The sequence below is a fragment of the Sturnus vulgaris genome, chromosome 13 (genome assembly GCF_052056855.1).
Source record: "Sturnus vulgaris isolate bStuVul1 chromosome 13, bStuVul1.hap1, whole genome shotgun sequence".
Taxonomy (NCBI): Eukaryota; Metazoa; Chordata; class Aves; order Passeriformes; family Sturnidae; genus Sturnus; species Sturnus vulgaris.
In genome coordinates this window covers 3,362,455-3,376,601 of record NC_142255.1, presented here as the reverse complement: position 1 = coordinate 3,376,601, position 14,147 = coordinate 3,362,455, and the positions used below count along the sequence as shown (strand labels likewise).

Here is a 14,147-nt window from a genome sequence, read left to right as displayed (position 1 = left end):
TAATTCATACACATTTTTCAGTTTGTTCCTTGAACAGTAGGTAGGAAGTTTCCTGGATTGTTAATTTCTGTCTCTGTGTTTTTTCAGATTCTGTGACAGGTCCTCATTTATAAAGTTCTGTACAGAGACAGTATACAGTCAAATGCAATATATATTTATTTGTTTGAAACATAGTTTGGATTGATTGGAAGAAATACTAAAATGTTACATATAAGAAATCCAATGCTTTCATTTGCAATCAAAGTATTTATTATACTGAGCAATCAAGGAGGTGCCCAGTACAGCCCAAATGTCTTTGATTGCAGCTGTCGTGGGTGAGAGCTGTGGCAGCAGCAGTGGATGTTCTGTGCCATGGACACACAGAGGCACAGCGGGCACAGCCAGGGCAGGTTTGGAGCTGTACTGGCCCAGGGCCCCTCAGTGGCCAGGCTGGGGCTCTCCTGGGTCACCAAGGACAGACAGCCTTGCCTGGCTCTTGGCAATTCAGTGCTGATGGGGTTTTTTAAGAGTGACAGTGCTGGTGCACAGCTTGAAGAGCTTCCCTAGAGAATAAATGTTTTGTAAGCTTACCCCCAGTTGTGCCCAGCTGGTTCTGTAGGGTGACCTCTGGGATGGGAGGAGCTGGCTTGTCCCACCCTTGCACTCACCTTCCTGCAGTGTCTGCTGGAGCTGAGAGCCAAGGTGCTGATCATCTGGCCACGTTTTACTGGACACCAGCACCCAATCCTGCATTAAGTTTCTGCCAACTAAGACTTCCAGTCACGGCTGACTTGTGCTGATTCACAGCAGCAGAATGGCAATGAAAACATTGGTGTTAGCTTCCAGCCCTTGGAACTGCTCCCACCCATGAACATGGCAGTAGCACAGTCTGATTTAAACACTGCAGTCGGGAATTGAAAAGGCAGGAAGGAAAACCTTTTTTACATTCCCTCACCAATCCATGTTAAATCATATTTAGAGTTGTGAGGCAGTGTTTCAGTTTCCTTTGTGCAGATATGCCATTTCAATGAAAATACCTTTGTGCACACCTGTCCAAAGGAAGGAAGACTTTCACCCTCAGTTTCTGTAAAGGTGTTAAGTGCTCAGGCATCCTATATTAGTTGCTTACTGACCTGGCACTGCCCAAGCATTGCAGAGCATGGGCTGTGCTCTCAGCAGGGTGGCTGTAGGAAACGTGGTGCCCTGAGCTTTCTAGGAGGCTCTGCTTGTCCTCATGTTTCCCCACAGCTGCTGCTGTGGAACGTGTGTGGACCCCAGGTAACTGATCCAGCTGAGCTGACAGGCTCACAGGTAACTTGTACTTGAGCATTTTGTGCAGCTCCTCGGTGGGCAGTGAGGGAGATGCTGGCAGAGGAGCTGGGATGCTTTTGCCTGGCAGAATTGAGCTCAGAAGCTGAGCTGAGACTGCAGGAGTGCCTTGGCTGGTCGACAGCATGTGTACTTAATCTACTTACACCTTGTGCCTGTGTCACATCACATTGTGCTGGCCAGTTTGGGGTCATTAAGGGACTTGAGCATCTGCTCTTGTGCATCTCTTCCTCCACATAATCAATAAACCTTGGGGATATAGGTTGTTATGATGAGAGCCTTACTCCCAATCTGCATTTGTAAAGTGTTTTGGAAGTACAGTGTTTTTAGGAGTGCAGACCAGCAGCATTGGCAGATCTTGCTGTCTGTGTAGAGCATCATCATTTTTTGTAGAGGAAAGGGGATGCTGCCTTTTGTCTTCTGGCTCATGCCTCACTTTCTTAGCCAGCCTTGGCCTGTGCCTTTGCATCCCCCATTTCTCAGAGGTGTTGGTGTTTCACTTTCCTGCTCCATGGTGCTGTGGGGCTGGGCTCTGGAAGCACCCCCTGCCCCCCAGCAGTGTGTCCCTGGGCAGAGCAGGGCTGGGGGCAATGAGCCAGGTTTGCAGTGCCAGGAGAACAGAGCACAGTCATCCCAGGCCTGGGGCCATTGTGGGGGTTGGCAAAACCACACACAGAAACACTAGTGAGCCTTTCAGTGTTGTTCTGCAGTTAGGTACTGCTGGTGTGCTTGGCATAAATTCAGACTTGCTTGGGATTTCATATTTGTGTTTGTAGTGAAGAGGAAATACATGTATTCATCAGAGCCACCTTTTTCTGCACAATTCTGGGCATGGTCACCCCTCATATGTAGGCCTGCTGAGCACTAAGTCATTATGCTGCTCTTGAATGGAGAAAGTGGCATTTTGGTGGTCTTTGTAAGGCTCCCAGCTGCAGGTAGGTTCATCATGTCTGTCAAAATCTGACCTTGATGTTGCTGATGGCAGGAAACATTCCTACCAATTTGATGTGAGTTCAATATCAATTGCAAGTTGACTGGTGGATTTTTTTATTTTATTGTGTCTTCTGAATGCGAATTTAAAATTAGGAAAGGTGCCATTGGATTTTTTTATTGGGAATTCACCATTGGTTCATTCTGTGTTCTTTCTTTATTCCTGTTTTTTAGCTGTTGAAGTTACTTATTGCTGTTTTGCTTCATAGAGAAGGATCACAGAGATATTTTTCTTCCTTATCCCATGGCTTTCTGGGATCTTATAATAAAGCAATGCTTTTGACTCCAGTGAAGAGCATCTGCTCCTCAGGCTGATGAAATGTCAGTACCTTTAGGCATCAGGACAGGACAGGGACTCTTCTCTTAGAGAATCAGTAAGCACTGGCATATCAAAGATGGCCAGAAAAGAGAGTTTTCCCCCGTTCTGACTGAGGGGGCCCCATGGTGAGTCCTATATAGGCTTGGGTCAGGAGGGTGGGGAGGGTTGGTAATCTAAATCACACAAATCTGAAAGAAAAATTCTAGGAAGATGGAAAGACTGATGAGCATTTTAACTTGCTATTTCTAGGACCTGATGATTATTTCGAAGAAATGTATAATGCTTAAATAAGATAAAAAATTATTCCCTGAATAGGTAAAGGAGTAAATGTTTATCTAAGACTGCAATAACATTCATAATCTTTTTTCCCCCCTAATCTATTTTACTAGACTGTTTTGAGGATTGTGGTCCTTGGCATATGGGATTACATTGAAAACAAAATAGAGGTAAGCTCTCTCTTGGTACCATTCTCCAGGCAGCCCCAGTAAGCCCATGAAGAACTGCTTTGGATGGCTCTGTTATTAGCCTGGTGCAATACAATATCTTTTAAGGCAGATAAACACACACACTCTTCTCATTATGTGCATTATCCATAGCTGAGTGGTGCAGTCCCTTTGTCCATGAGAGACTCAGAAGATTGCAATATTTGAAAATATTTTATGAAGGGAGGGATTTTGACCTTCTTGCTCTATGTGTGCCTTCTGCTGTTAGAGCTGTGCTGGTCTAACTGATGGTACTGCTACCCTGAGATGTGAAAATTGTCACCTGAGTTTTATATCCCCATTGCCATAATTGAGTTGGAATTAGTTGAAAAATTGCATGTATTTTCCTGGTAGTAAATACTAGTTTGTCAAACCCCCATTTTTATAATGAAATTGTTTTGATAAACACTGTAATTAGTACCTCGAATGAAAAATTAGGTAGAATGTGTATACTCTTGTAGAGAAAGAAAAGGAAATTCATGTGTTGTAAATAATACATAATCCCAATCTGAGCAGAAATCTGGAGACTGGGAAAATTAAAAGCTCTTTCTTGAAATTGCCTCATCAACCACTACTGTGCAGGAAGAGCCAGAACACAATCTGGGTGTTCTTGGAGCTTAAGCAATCTAGAGACTTGCATGTTTTTGTAATGAAGTTGTAAACATTTTAACCTGTTTTGCTAAAAAATTGAAATGAAACTTAAATAGTTGATTCAGGGTTTCTTATTATTAAGGCTAAATGCAGCAGTTTCTGATAATTCATTTTGGTAATTTGGAATAGTGATATTTTTTACTGCCTATTGGGTGGCTGCAGTAAGAAATATTTCTTTTCAATACACTGAATTGTTATACACAGTTCTGCATAAGTAGTTGTTATAAAAATCCATGCCCTGGACATGTTCATCAGTGGGCCTTGGCAGCAGGGAGGGTCTCACAGCAATGAGAATGTGGTGCTCTGTTCTGCCCTGCTAGGCCAGTGTGGGACAGGCACAGCCCTGCTGCCACTCTGCTCTGGAACACATTTACTGCCTCATTTCTGTCTAATGCTTTGCACAATTGCTTTTTCTGATCTAATCCCAATGCAGCCAATGTCACATAAATCATTCTGAACGGTCCCAATTGTCAAACTCCTTGCAAGCCTTGCTGCCCCATAAAAGTGAGAGCAGGCAGTCTTTGTGTCATTCCCACACGTGGTGTGGAGCCACTTCATGGCCAGGAGCCATCAAGTCTCTTGGCTCCATCTTTTTCTACTTGTCTTCTTGATCTCTTCATTTAGACAGTAAGATCTATGGACAGGGACTGCATCTTTTTTTTTAGCTGACATTATGCCAAGTAACAGGTAATAAATACCAGTGATGATAAAACTCTTTGGCTGTAATAACATTTAGACTATCACTTCTCCTTGGGGAAATTTGGCCAGTATTTCCAAATACCTTTCTCTCCCCCTGCCTTTCCACCATAGTTTATCTCTCCTCACCTCATAAAAAGCACTGAGGAATTCTGTTGTGCTACCTAAAAAGGATGCAGCCTTTCTGTGGCTTGGCCACCTCTCATATCCCTTTCAGAAGGTACCATAATTGCATTTCTTTTGAGCAAAGAGGGAGTCCTTCGAGATGTCAGAGAGGAACAGCAGGGATATGATTTTAAGGAAAGGTTTAAAAAGCTGATTTCTCTCTAGGTGTTTGATGGTGCTATCATCATCTTGTCCTTGGCACCAATGGTGGCCTCAACAGTGGCCAATGGCCCCAGCAGCCCCTGGGATGCCATCAGCCTTATCATCACACTGAGGATATGGAGAGTGAAGAGGATCATTGATGGTGAGTGGGGACTCACTTTGGGACTCCAAGCATTACCTGGCAGGCTGGGAAAAAGAGGTTTTAAAAACACAGAAGGATTGGTTGCTGCCACTTGTTCCTGTCATTGTCATTTCTCTTACATTTTGCTAGCACTGAACAGAAGAGTTGTGACTCCCACGGAGGAGAGGAGGTCTGGAGATCATGGCTGTATCTCCTGCTTCCTGGGAGCCTTTATAATTCATTGGTTTGTTTTCTTGTTAGGCACCTTCCCATCCCCTATCCTGTAAAGGAAATGCTCTGACCTGCTTCATGTCTCTTGCCACCAGATATCATTCCTGATTCTGCAAAATAATTGATTCCAGTCTGCTTTGCTGATATTTGCTGCACCCTCCCCATAACCATACAGCCAGCTCTGTCTTGGGAGTTTCTTTTCTAAGGTTTTGTCAGTAAATAAGTTTTATGTCAGATTCCAGGAGGATTTTCTTGCCCTGGGGATTCCCAGCTGGAGATGCTCTCTGCAGTGCTGTACATCCTGGAAATGAAGTGCATATTGGTGGTGTTTTGCACAGACCTCTGTGGGGATGTACCAGGGGAGGTGAAAAGGCCTCAGCAAGTCAAGGTAGCAGAGAGCAGAATCTGTGGAAGCAAGGACTGGAAGCAAGGACTTCAGTGTAGGTTACTGTGTGCTCAGCAGCTTCAGGGAAAGAAATGAAAGAATGGTCATTTTGTTCATGTGTGAAAAATCAGAGTTAAGTTGTTATTTTGGGTTTAAATGCCCAGAAAACTCTGTATGTAGAGTTTAGGAGAGGTCATAGTCCTCTGATTAAAGTATAAAAGAAAATTTCAGGATTTTGTGTAGCTTCAGAAAACCTTAATTGCAGTATGTATTGACCAGCTTTTCTGATCAGTCTGAGTTTGCCATAGTGAAGACAGGAGCAGAATTTCTGGAGCCATTGAGAAAATATTGAAAATTGGGCTGTAGCTTGAACAGCCATAGAAGATAAATGCCCTTTTTGTTTCTTCAAAATATCTTTCTTAGTCTGTTCTGTCCATTAAGGACTCATTTCTTACCACAAAGTCTAGGAATTAAATGCTTAGGGCTCTGCAATAGTTCTTTTCCTGAGGGAGCTGTGCTGTTCAGGTTTAGGGGGAATGGGACTGACTCTAAAGAGAAAATCCTCCTACCTAGAAATTCAGGAAATCCGTGGTAAACACTGGGGAAGAGCTGTACTAGGCTGGAATCTGGGGAGAGCAGGCAGCGTGCATTTCAGTCCAGCCAGGCAGATGGAGGTCTGAGCAAACAATATCTAGCCCTGCATTTCCTATGTCAGAAATCCTTCCCTGAAAAAAGTACTCTAGGGCTGCTTCTATTAGAAATACTCCAGTTCTCCAGATGCAAGGGAAGGGGTGATGTTCTTTGGCCTGTAAAGGTTTTCTTTCTGATAAAAAACCAAATCACAGCTGGGTTGCTTTAAGTGTTATTTGTGTTTTCCAGCATACGTCCTTCCAGTGAAAGTGGAGATGGAGATGATGATTCAGCAATATGAGAAGGCAAAAGTTATTCAAGATGAGCAGCTGGAAAGACTAACCCAGATCTGCCAAGAACAAGGGGTAAAGTTCAGTTCTGTCTTTATTTACGCATATCTTGTCAAGGCAAATCAAACAGTTCATGTACTTCATGCAAGCTGAGCTTTGAGAAGTACCACTGGGACTTGTGCTCTGGGGTGACAGGTCTCAGTGCTAAGGAAGCATTAGCTGCAGCCAGGATATTGTCAGCATGGTATTTGTCAAACAGCTGCCTCTGCTGCTGGGCTTGTGTTTTCTGAGGTGAGGAAAACAAATATGAGCAACAGAAAAGAAATGGTTCCAGTATGTCATTTATTGAATGAGTACAGCTAGCTTGACATAATACTAACATACAAAGCCATTGTTGGAGGCTGCAGCTAGTATTCCTAGTGCAGTTAAAAACAAATGAATTTCCCTGCTTTAAATGCAAAAGGCAGCTTCCCTGTAGGTCAGTCAGAGACTCTTGGCAAGCTCAAAACGTTGCAGTAGAAGCTTCTAGTTCCTGGAAGCAAGTCAAGATTTAAGACTCTTCCCAGGCCCCCAAATGTTCAGTGATTCAGTCTAGAGGTAAGGGAAGGTGAAGTTTGAAATATCTCAAATGAATATATTTTACATGAAAAAGGTGTAAAACCATTTCTGGGGCAATGAGCCAGGAGTTTTTGCCATTTGTCTTATGCAAATGAGTTCTTGACTAACTTGCTTTACAGTAGAAAGCAGGGATGGATGTTGAGGCTCGGGATAAGTGAGTGTTGAGGTGACCATCGGACCACAACAGGATGATCCCCAGGTGATTTACTTCTTGTTTCAGTGAAAGGGGAGCTATGAGATATAGTCCAAATAAATCCTGGAGATTTCTAGCTTCGACTACCTCTCCTGGCTTGTGGCAGGTACTTTTGAAATACAAAACCATCAATATTTAGGTCCCCAAGTGGATTTTTAGGTTTAGGTCCAGGTGTCCTGGATCTCAGCCTGGGGTGCTGTGATGAACTGCTGCTGGTGGTGACTTGCCTTGTCTGTGTGATGCAAGAGGAAGGGCTGTAGACACTGTGTCATTTCATAACACTGGTTTTGAGTCACTCACATTAACCATAACAAAGTTTTAAGTCTTGGCTTCTGCCAAAAATTAGTAAGTGCCAACTATGTAAGTGTGATTGGTGGGTAAAACTGCAGTCCTCTTCAAAACCCCTTTGCACAATGGTACTTAGTGATTGGGGTTCTGTCAAGGAATGGCCAGGGGTTCTGTCAAGGAATGGCCAGGTGAGTGGTACACACCCCATTTTACAAGGGAGGGGTTATCCCTTCACCAAACCCATCAAGCACTCAGTGAGTTCTTGAGTCCCAGTGCAGTATTTTGTCTGTCAGACCATACTAAAGGTCTTGACAATCATAAATTGTAAAACATTTGTTTTTAGGAACTTTGCTATACAGCCAGATAACATTCTCAATCTCTGAGCAATTGTTGGTGTTACTGTTTCGTGGTCTGAGTAAAGGTGGGCTCATTATCCCAGGTGGGGTTTAGGAGCAGCTCTTGCTGCTCTTCATTCTGAGCCAGGTACTCCTGAATGTGTGACCAGAGTAGCCCTAAATCCGAGCTCTGATGGTTACAACCACCTGTACATCAAAGAAAGAAATACTGCACTGGGAGAGGAGTAAATCTGAGAAAACAGAACAGGTTCTCTTGCAGCTTTCAAGTGTCACCTGCTATGGAAAAATACAGTCTATAGAAAGATGACAGCATGCTAATCCCACTTACTGGCCTGACTTGCTGCCAAACAGCTGTCTCAGCTGTATAATATCAGGTAAATGTACTAATTTGCTGCAGTTAGCAGCATAAGACATTGACACAAGTACTGCATCCTTTATTTGTAAATTATTAGCTTCATAATTCAGTCAAGAACAAGTTGTCAGCATTATAATATTCACATTAACATTGTGTACAGCATCTGATGGGAAAAATGGCTTCTAATGGTATTTAATGTCTAAAATTCTGCCAGGTTTTTGCTTTTTCATTTGATCATCTTTCCTGAGCTTTCTAAAGGATTGCTTGTTCGTGGTGTCTGTTTGTGAGGGAAGGTTTGCCTGCCCTGCTGGCTGTGCCCAGAGCAGAGCAGCAGCCAGGAGTGTTCCAGGCTGCCCTGTCCGTGGTGCCAGCTGTGCCAGGGCAGGTGGGTGTGGGGCAAGTCAAGTCACCGTGGTTCCCTACAGCCCAGCAGTGGAGGCAGGCACTGATTCACCCTGTGCTGCACCTTTGTGACCACACTGGGTATTTGCATTTATTCCATAGTTAGAGATGGGGCTGAGAACGTTCCTGTTGGAAAGGTTTCCTTCCTTTTCTGAGATGGCGTGCTTGGTTTCTTTCTACTTTGCTGCTGCTCAGGCAATTTGGGTTAGAATTCTCAGGGTCTGGCATATTCTGCAGATTAAATAATCTTGAAAGTTTCAAGCAAAGTAATAGTTATTTCATTAGAGGAATTGGGAAAAACAGTCAGCCTGTTTTGCTTGGGATTTAAAACAAAAAACTGGTGGCCGATTTTCTGAGATGTCCCATGCTGATTTGAAGCCGGTGCCTAATGCTAGGCAGACAAAACCAGAATTTCTGTTTTAAAAATTAAAAGCAGGAAAGATACAACCTCCCTTTATCTTTTTGAATTCTCTTTCTTTTGTCAGTTGTGGAGTTTTTTGACCGGTGATGGGGTACAATAGCTATAAAGTACATTTCCATTCCTGACTGACATTGGAGAAACATGGAAACTCTTTCCACATGTTGCTTTTTAGTTAGCTGTACCTCTGAAAACCAGAATGTATTTATAAATTATACTTGCACAGACCACCACTGTGTTCTCTGTAGTACCCCAGTGAAACTTTTTGAATAGTTTGCTCTTTATTTATTCTCCATTGGCAAAAAAAAGAGGTTGTTAAACAGGATTGGAGCATGAGGGATTTCTAAAAATAGGTAAAAGTCTCACTGCAGTCACTATCAAAAATATGCAGAGTATATTGCTGATAGTTTTGTTTTATCAGACTAACTTAAATTGCAAAAAAACAAAGTTCTAAAGTTTCATTAGCTACAAATTCCAATCAGGGAAGATTGTTTTTTTCCTCTGGAATCACCTGTAAAGGAATTTCCATTTGTGATAGTAGATATACTTACCTGATCTTTTCTGCTTAGCTTCCATAAGAGCAATTGAGCTCAACACAGCCCAGCCAAGAGTGTGCTGCTCAGCCTTATCACACCAGAGCTCCTTTCCTGTCAGTTCCTATAGAACTGGGGATTTCATCACTCTGAGCACTGCACAAACTATGGAAGCTTAATTTCTTTTTTTATCTTGGAATATAATTTGTACAACAGCTGCCAGTTTAATGACAGGGCTATTTAGCTGGTAAAATTACCTATCGGAGAAATAACGTATGCTATCCTCTTGCAATAATTTTAATTTATTTCTAACTACCAGTCATTTTCTTGGTGGATGGAAGGCAGCCAAGGTCATCCTGTGTTTTATTCTACCCGTAAATCATTAGTTTGCAACTGTCTCCCGATTTTTATTGTTACCAACAATGGCTAAACTAATGGAAATAAACATTGGATTGTATCCCAGTGGCAGATGAGTTTTAGGGCAGGGCATTCTGTACAGACAGCACTAATAGAATTGAGCAAAGTTATTGCTCGTGCATTAGACACAAGTAAGCTTCTGGCTAAAATGTTCATTGATCTCTCTGAAGCCATGTCAATCCTACTCTGTTGTTAGACCGTTAAAGGGGAGTACTCCATGATTCACTGCTAAGTCCCTTTTTGAGTCTTACATGTGTATTATAAAATATCAGCTAGGATGGGTGGCCCACTTAATAAAACCAGGCATGTAAAAGGAGATGTTATCTGGGGCTCAGGGTAGGTCTGTCAATTTACCTGCTTAGAAATAATCACCTAAGGCATTATTTGAGTGAGGAAGTGCACAGGAGTGCCCCATAATTCTTTCTGGTTTGTTTCCTGACAAAATACTGCCAAGTTTGTGCTGCAAGAGGACATGTAACAGATTTTGAAAATGGTAAGTTTAAATTTCCCATTGGTGAACTTTACCTTCATGCCAGACAATCTTAGTTACTAATTTTTTTAAAAATGTTCCGTGTCTCCCATTTTCTTGGCAATAAGTGTATTTTCACTTCAGCCACATGTATTACACCTTTGTTGCTGTCTCAGCTCCATCGTGGTGGGGTGAGCCCAGACAGTTTCAGAGGTGCACAGTGACAGTGCACCAGCATGGAATGTGCAGACGTCCTGTGAAATACCAGAACAAACATTTTCATTGTGACAATGGGCAAGCACTGGAGCAGCTTGCCAGGGAGGTGGTGCTGTGTACACACAGCCTGGAGATAGTCACAATTTGAGAGGACAGGCTTTCAGCAACCTCAGCTGAATGGAGCTGGTTTTAAATGAGGGTTTGACTGGATGGCCCTCCCAGTTCCATTTCAGTTTAGATTATGCTGGGATTCTATGAAGTTTTCAAAAATATATTTTCCATTACAAAGTATTTTGAAACTTACTGGTAAATTCCCACCAGAAGCTACCAAAGCATGTGTGATTAAGGAACATGAATGGCATGGGTGTCCTGATAAATAGAGGCAATAGCAGCTTCAAGTGGACCAGTGCTCTGTAATTACCATGAGTCAGAAGATGTTTTACCTTTGTCTCCTGGGTCACAAGTTACCTTGCACACAAGAGCAGTTTTTTGCTCACTGTCTTTCTGAGAGATTTGCAAAGTTCTTCCAGAGCTGATACCTGTAAGTTAATTTAAACAAATCAAAGCATGTGTTTTAGTTTCTGTGCCTTTTTTTAGTCCTCTGATGGTATGTGCAATATGCTCCTGCCCTGTTGGCTGAGGGAAGGATGATGTACCTGGAAATACAAATCATGGTTTCCCCAGTCCAGCTCTGCTGGTCCAGGTGTACACTCAGACCACTACATCAGCTCCTACTGCAAATAGGAATTTCACCTGTTAGCTTGGCCCAGAATTTTAACTTGACAAGATTGTTATATTTTATACCTCCTAGTGATTTATTTTAGCTGCTCTGGGCTGCTGAATGCAGTCAGAGCAATCTCATTAGCTCTTGTACACATTGGAATTGCCTGAGGTCAGCATGCAATATAATCTTCAGTAGATAGAAGCACCTACAACCTAAGAGCCTCTCGTCCCATTTTGCCTGTAAGGAACACGCCCTAAGGGTTAGATCCTAGGGTTAGGTTAGACTAACCTGTATTTTAGGGGCTTGCTTTGAGTGGCTGACTCTGTATTCCAGCATCTGCAGGATCCTGGGATAACTGTTAGGAAACAATTCCTCTGTTAGGAACCAATCTCCTCTGTAGGTCCGTGCCATTTATGAACAAAAATTCTGGTTCTTGTCTGTGACAGGGGCCATCAGTACCTGGGTTCAGTGTCTGTGTCAGGGTGACACCAGTGCCCAGGTCCAGCGTCTGTGACCGTGTCTCCCGTGCCCGCTGTGCCCGGTGCCCACTGTGCCCCCGTGTCCGGTGTGTCCCCGTGCCCGGTGTGTCCCCGTGCCCGGTGTGTCCCCGTGCCCGGTGTGTCCCCGTGCCCGGTGTGTCCCCGTGCCCGGTGTGTCCCCGTGCCCGCTGTGCCCGGTGCCCACTGTGCCCCCGTGTCCGGTGTGTCCCTGTGCCCGGTGTCTCCCCGTGTCCGGTGTGTCCCTGTGCCCGGTGTGTCCCCGTGTCCGGTGTGTCCCCGTGTCCGGTGTGTCCCCGTGTCCGGTGTGTCCCCGTGCCCGGTGTCCCCGTGCCCGGTGTGTCCCCGTGCCCGGTGTGTCCCCGTGCCCGGTGTCCCAGTGCCCGGTGTGTCCCCGTGCCCGGTGTGCCAGGTGCCCACTGTGTCCCTGTGCCCGGTGTATCCCGGTGCCCGCTGTGACCCGCGGTTGGTGTCGCGGCTGCAGTTCCCGCTGTGCTCGGCAGGTGGCAGCAGAGCGGCGCTGCGGGCGCGCTGTGTCCCCGTTGCGGACGGGCCCGGGCTCTGACCGGCACCGATCACGGGCTCTGCCCGCGGCCTCTGCCAGCCCGGGCCTTTGGGCACTGCCAGGAACCTGTGCCCTTTGAAATGCTCTGTGTGTCCCCAGCAACTGGGAGTGCGCAGCGGCAGCCTGGGCCCTCCCCCGTTCCTACTCTGGCCTGCTGCTCCTTCACACCTGTACAACGCCGTGATGCGTTCAGGCTTCTGATGGTTACAGTGCTCAGCAGATTCTTTGTAAATGCTACAGCTCCTTAATTTGGGTCTGATGCAGACATAGTTATTGAGCTGACTTTTAGCTAGCTCTATCTGTGTTAAAAAAATACCTGCCAAATTTTTTGTCTTGCATTTTAATAACAGTTTTTTCTTTTTCTGACACATGTGAATGTTTTTGAAGGGTGAAATGTAGAAAAACAGAAATTATGTTTGAGCTAGACAATATAAAAAAATCTCCAAATTTATTTTTTGCCTACCATGTTTGAGTGCATTTCTTCCATTAAACTGAGGGAGTGTCTGTAAGGGTAGCTTTCTTCTTTTAAAGGTGGAATATAAGGTATTCCTTGTGATTCCTTGTGTTTTCCAAGTCAAGAATGAAATCTGAAATTCCCTGTGTTCATACTGGCACAAGCACCTTGAGCCCCAGGATACATCAGGCTGGCTGGGAACAGAATTAGCAGTGCCAGTTCTTGCTAGCAATAGGTTAACACAATAACAACCTGCAGGAGTCTGCCATGGAGGCCTCATTGCAGGAAATCAGGGAGCAGGGCAGTATTTTGACATTTACTGATTCCACCTGACTCCTGACTGCCACTGCCAGAAGACCTTAGATTAAAAGCAGTGAGCACTTGCAGCCAGCTGTCTGCAGCTGCCAGGCTGTGCACTCAATTGCAGATGGAGGAAAAGCTCTGTTAGAGCCCTGGATTAGCTGCTCTGAATGGGATCTGGAAAACTTGAACTGCCCTTTGGCTTTCTAGATTTGAGTCTTGCAATTGGCCTTCCAGGTACTGTGGTTCCTTCCCAGATGTTCTGGAAAGCAGATGGTCTCCAGGTGTGGCAAACTGGAATCCCTTTTTCTTTCCTAAATCTGTGGCAATTCTGTCTGGTTTCCCCTCCCCGGTGTTTGCACCTCATCTGACTGCAGCAGAAGGAGCAGGGGGTGGTGAAAGGTTCCAAAATCTGCCAGGGAAACAGATCTGGGTCACACCTGAGGGGTGAGAGGCACAGCCAGGTGCACTGCAGGGCTGTTCCACTCGAGATTTCCAGCGTGGAGGTGCCCATTCTGTGTGTGCTGTGAGTGTGGGGTGGCAGCTGCCATGTCCTGCTCTGCCCTGTCTCTACAGGACCTCAACCAGGGGAGGCCCAGCAGTGCCACATTTAAATGTTTGCCTGTGACTCACTTCATTTATGTGTCCCTCTCAAACTCTGGAATTAGACATGACTTAGTCACTGCTGTACTACTGATTTTAGAGTTACTCTTTTAAAGAGGAACTCTTCCTTGCAGCCCCATAGAGTTTTCTCCTGCTTATATTAAGAGTTTGAAGGGTCTCTGCAGCCTCTCCAAAAGAACTGTTTTCCTTCTTGCATTATGGAAGATGCCTGGCCATCAAAAACAAGAGAAATGTGCTGTATCCCTCAGTCACATTGTACCTAGTACTTTTTGTCAGGTGTCTGCTTTA

The 14,147-nt window shown here is 44.6% G+C and overlaps 1 protein-coding gene across 4 annotated transcripts in view; it reads left to right on the top strand.

Annotated features, from left to right (window-relative positions):
• Window positions 1–14,147, top strand: part of TMEM266 (transmembrane protein 266) — an 81,749-nt gene that overhangs the window by 48,947 nt on the left and 18,655 nt on the right. For all 4 annotated transcript variants that reach the window (XM_088172347.1, XM_014879142.2, XM_014879141.2 and 1 more), the window contains 3 exons: window positions 3,007–3,063; window positions 4,777–4,915; window positions 6,390–6,505. In XM_088172347.1, coding sequence (XP_088028473.1) covers window positions 3,007–3,063; window positions 4,777–4,915; window positions 6,390–6,505 — 312 coding nt within the window. The remainder of the gene's footprint in view (window positions 1–3,006; window positions 3,064–4,776; window positions 4,916–6,389; window positions 6,506–14,147) is intronic.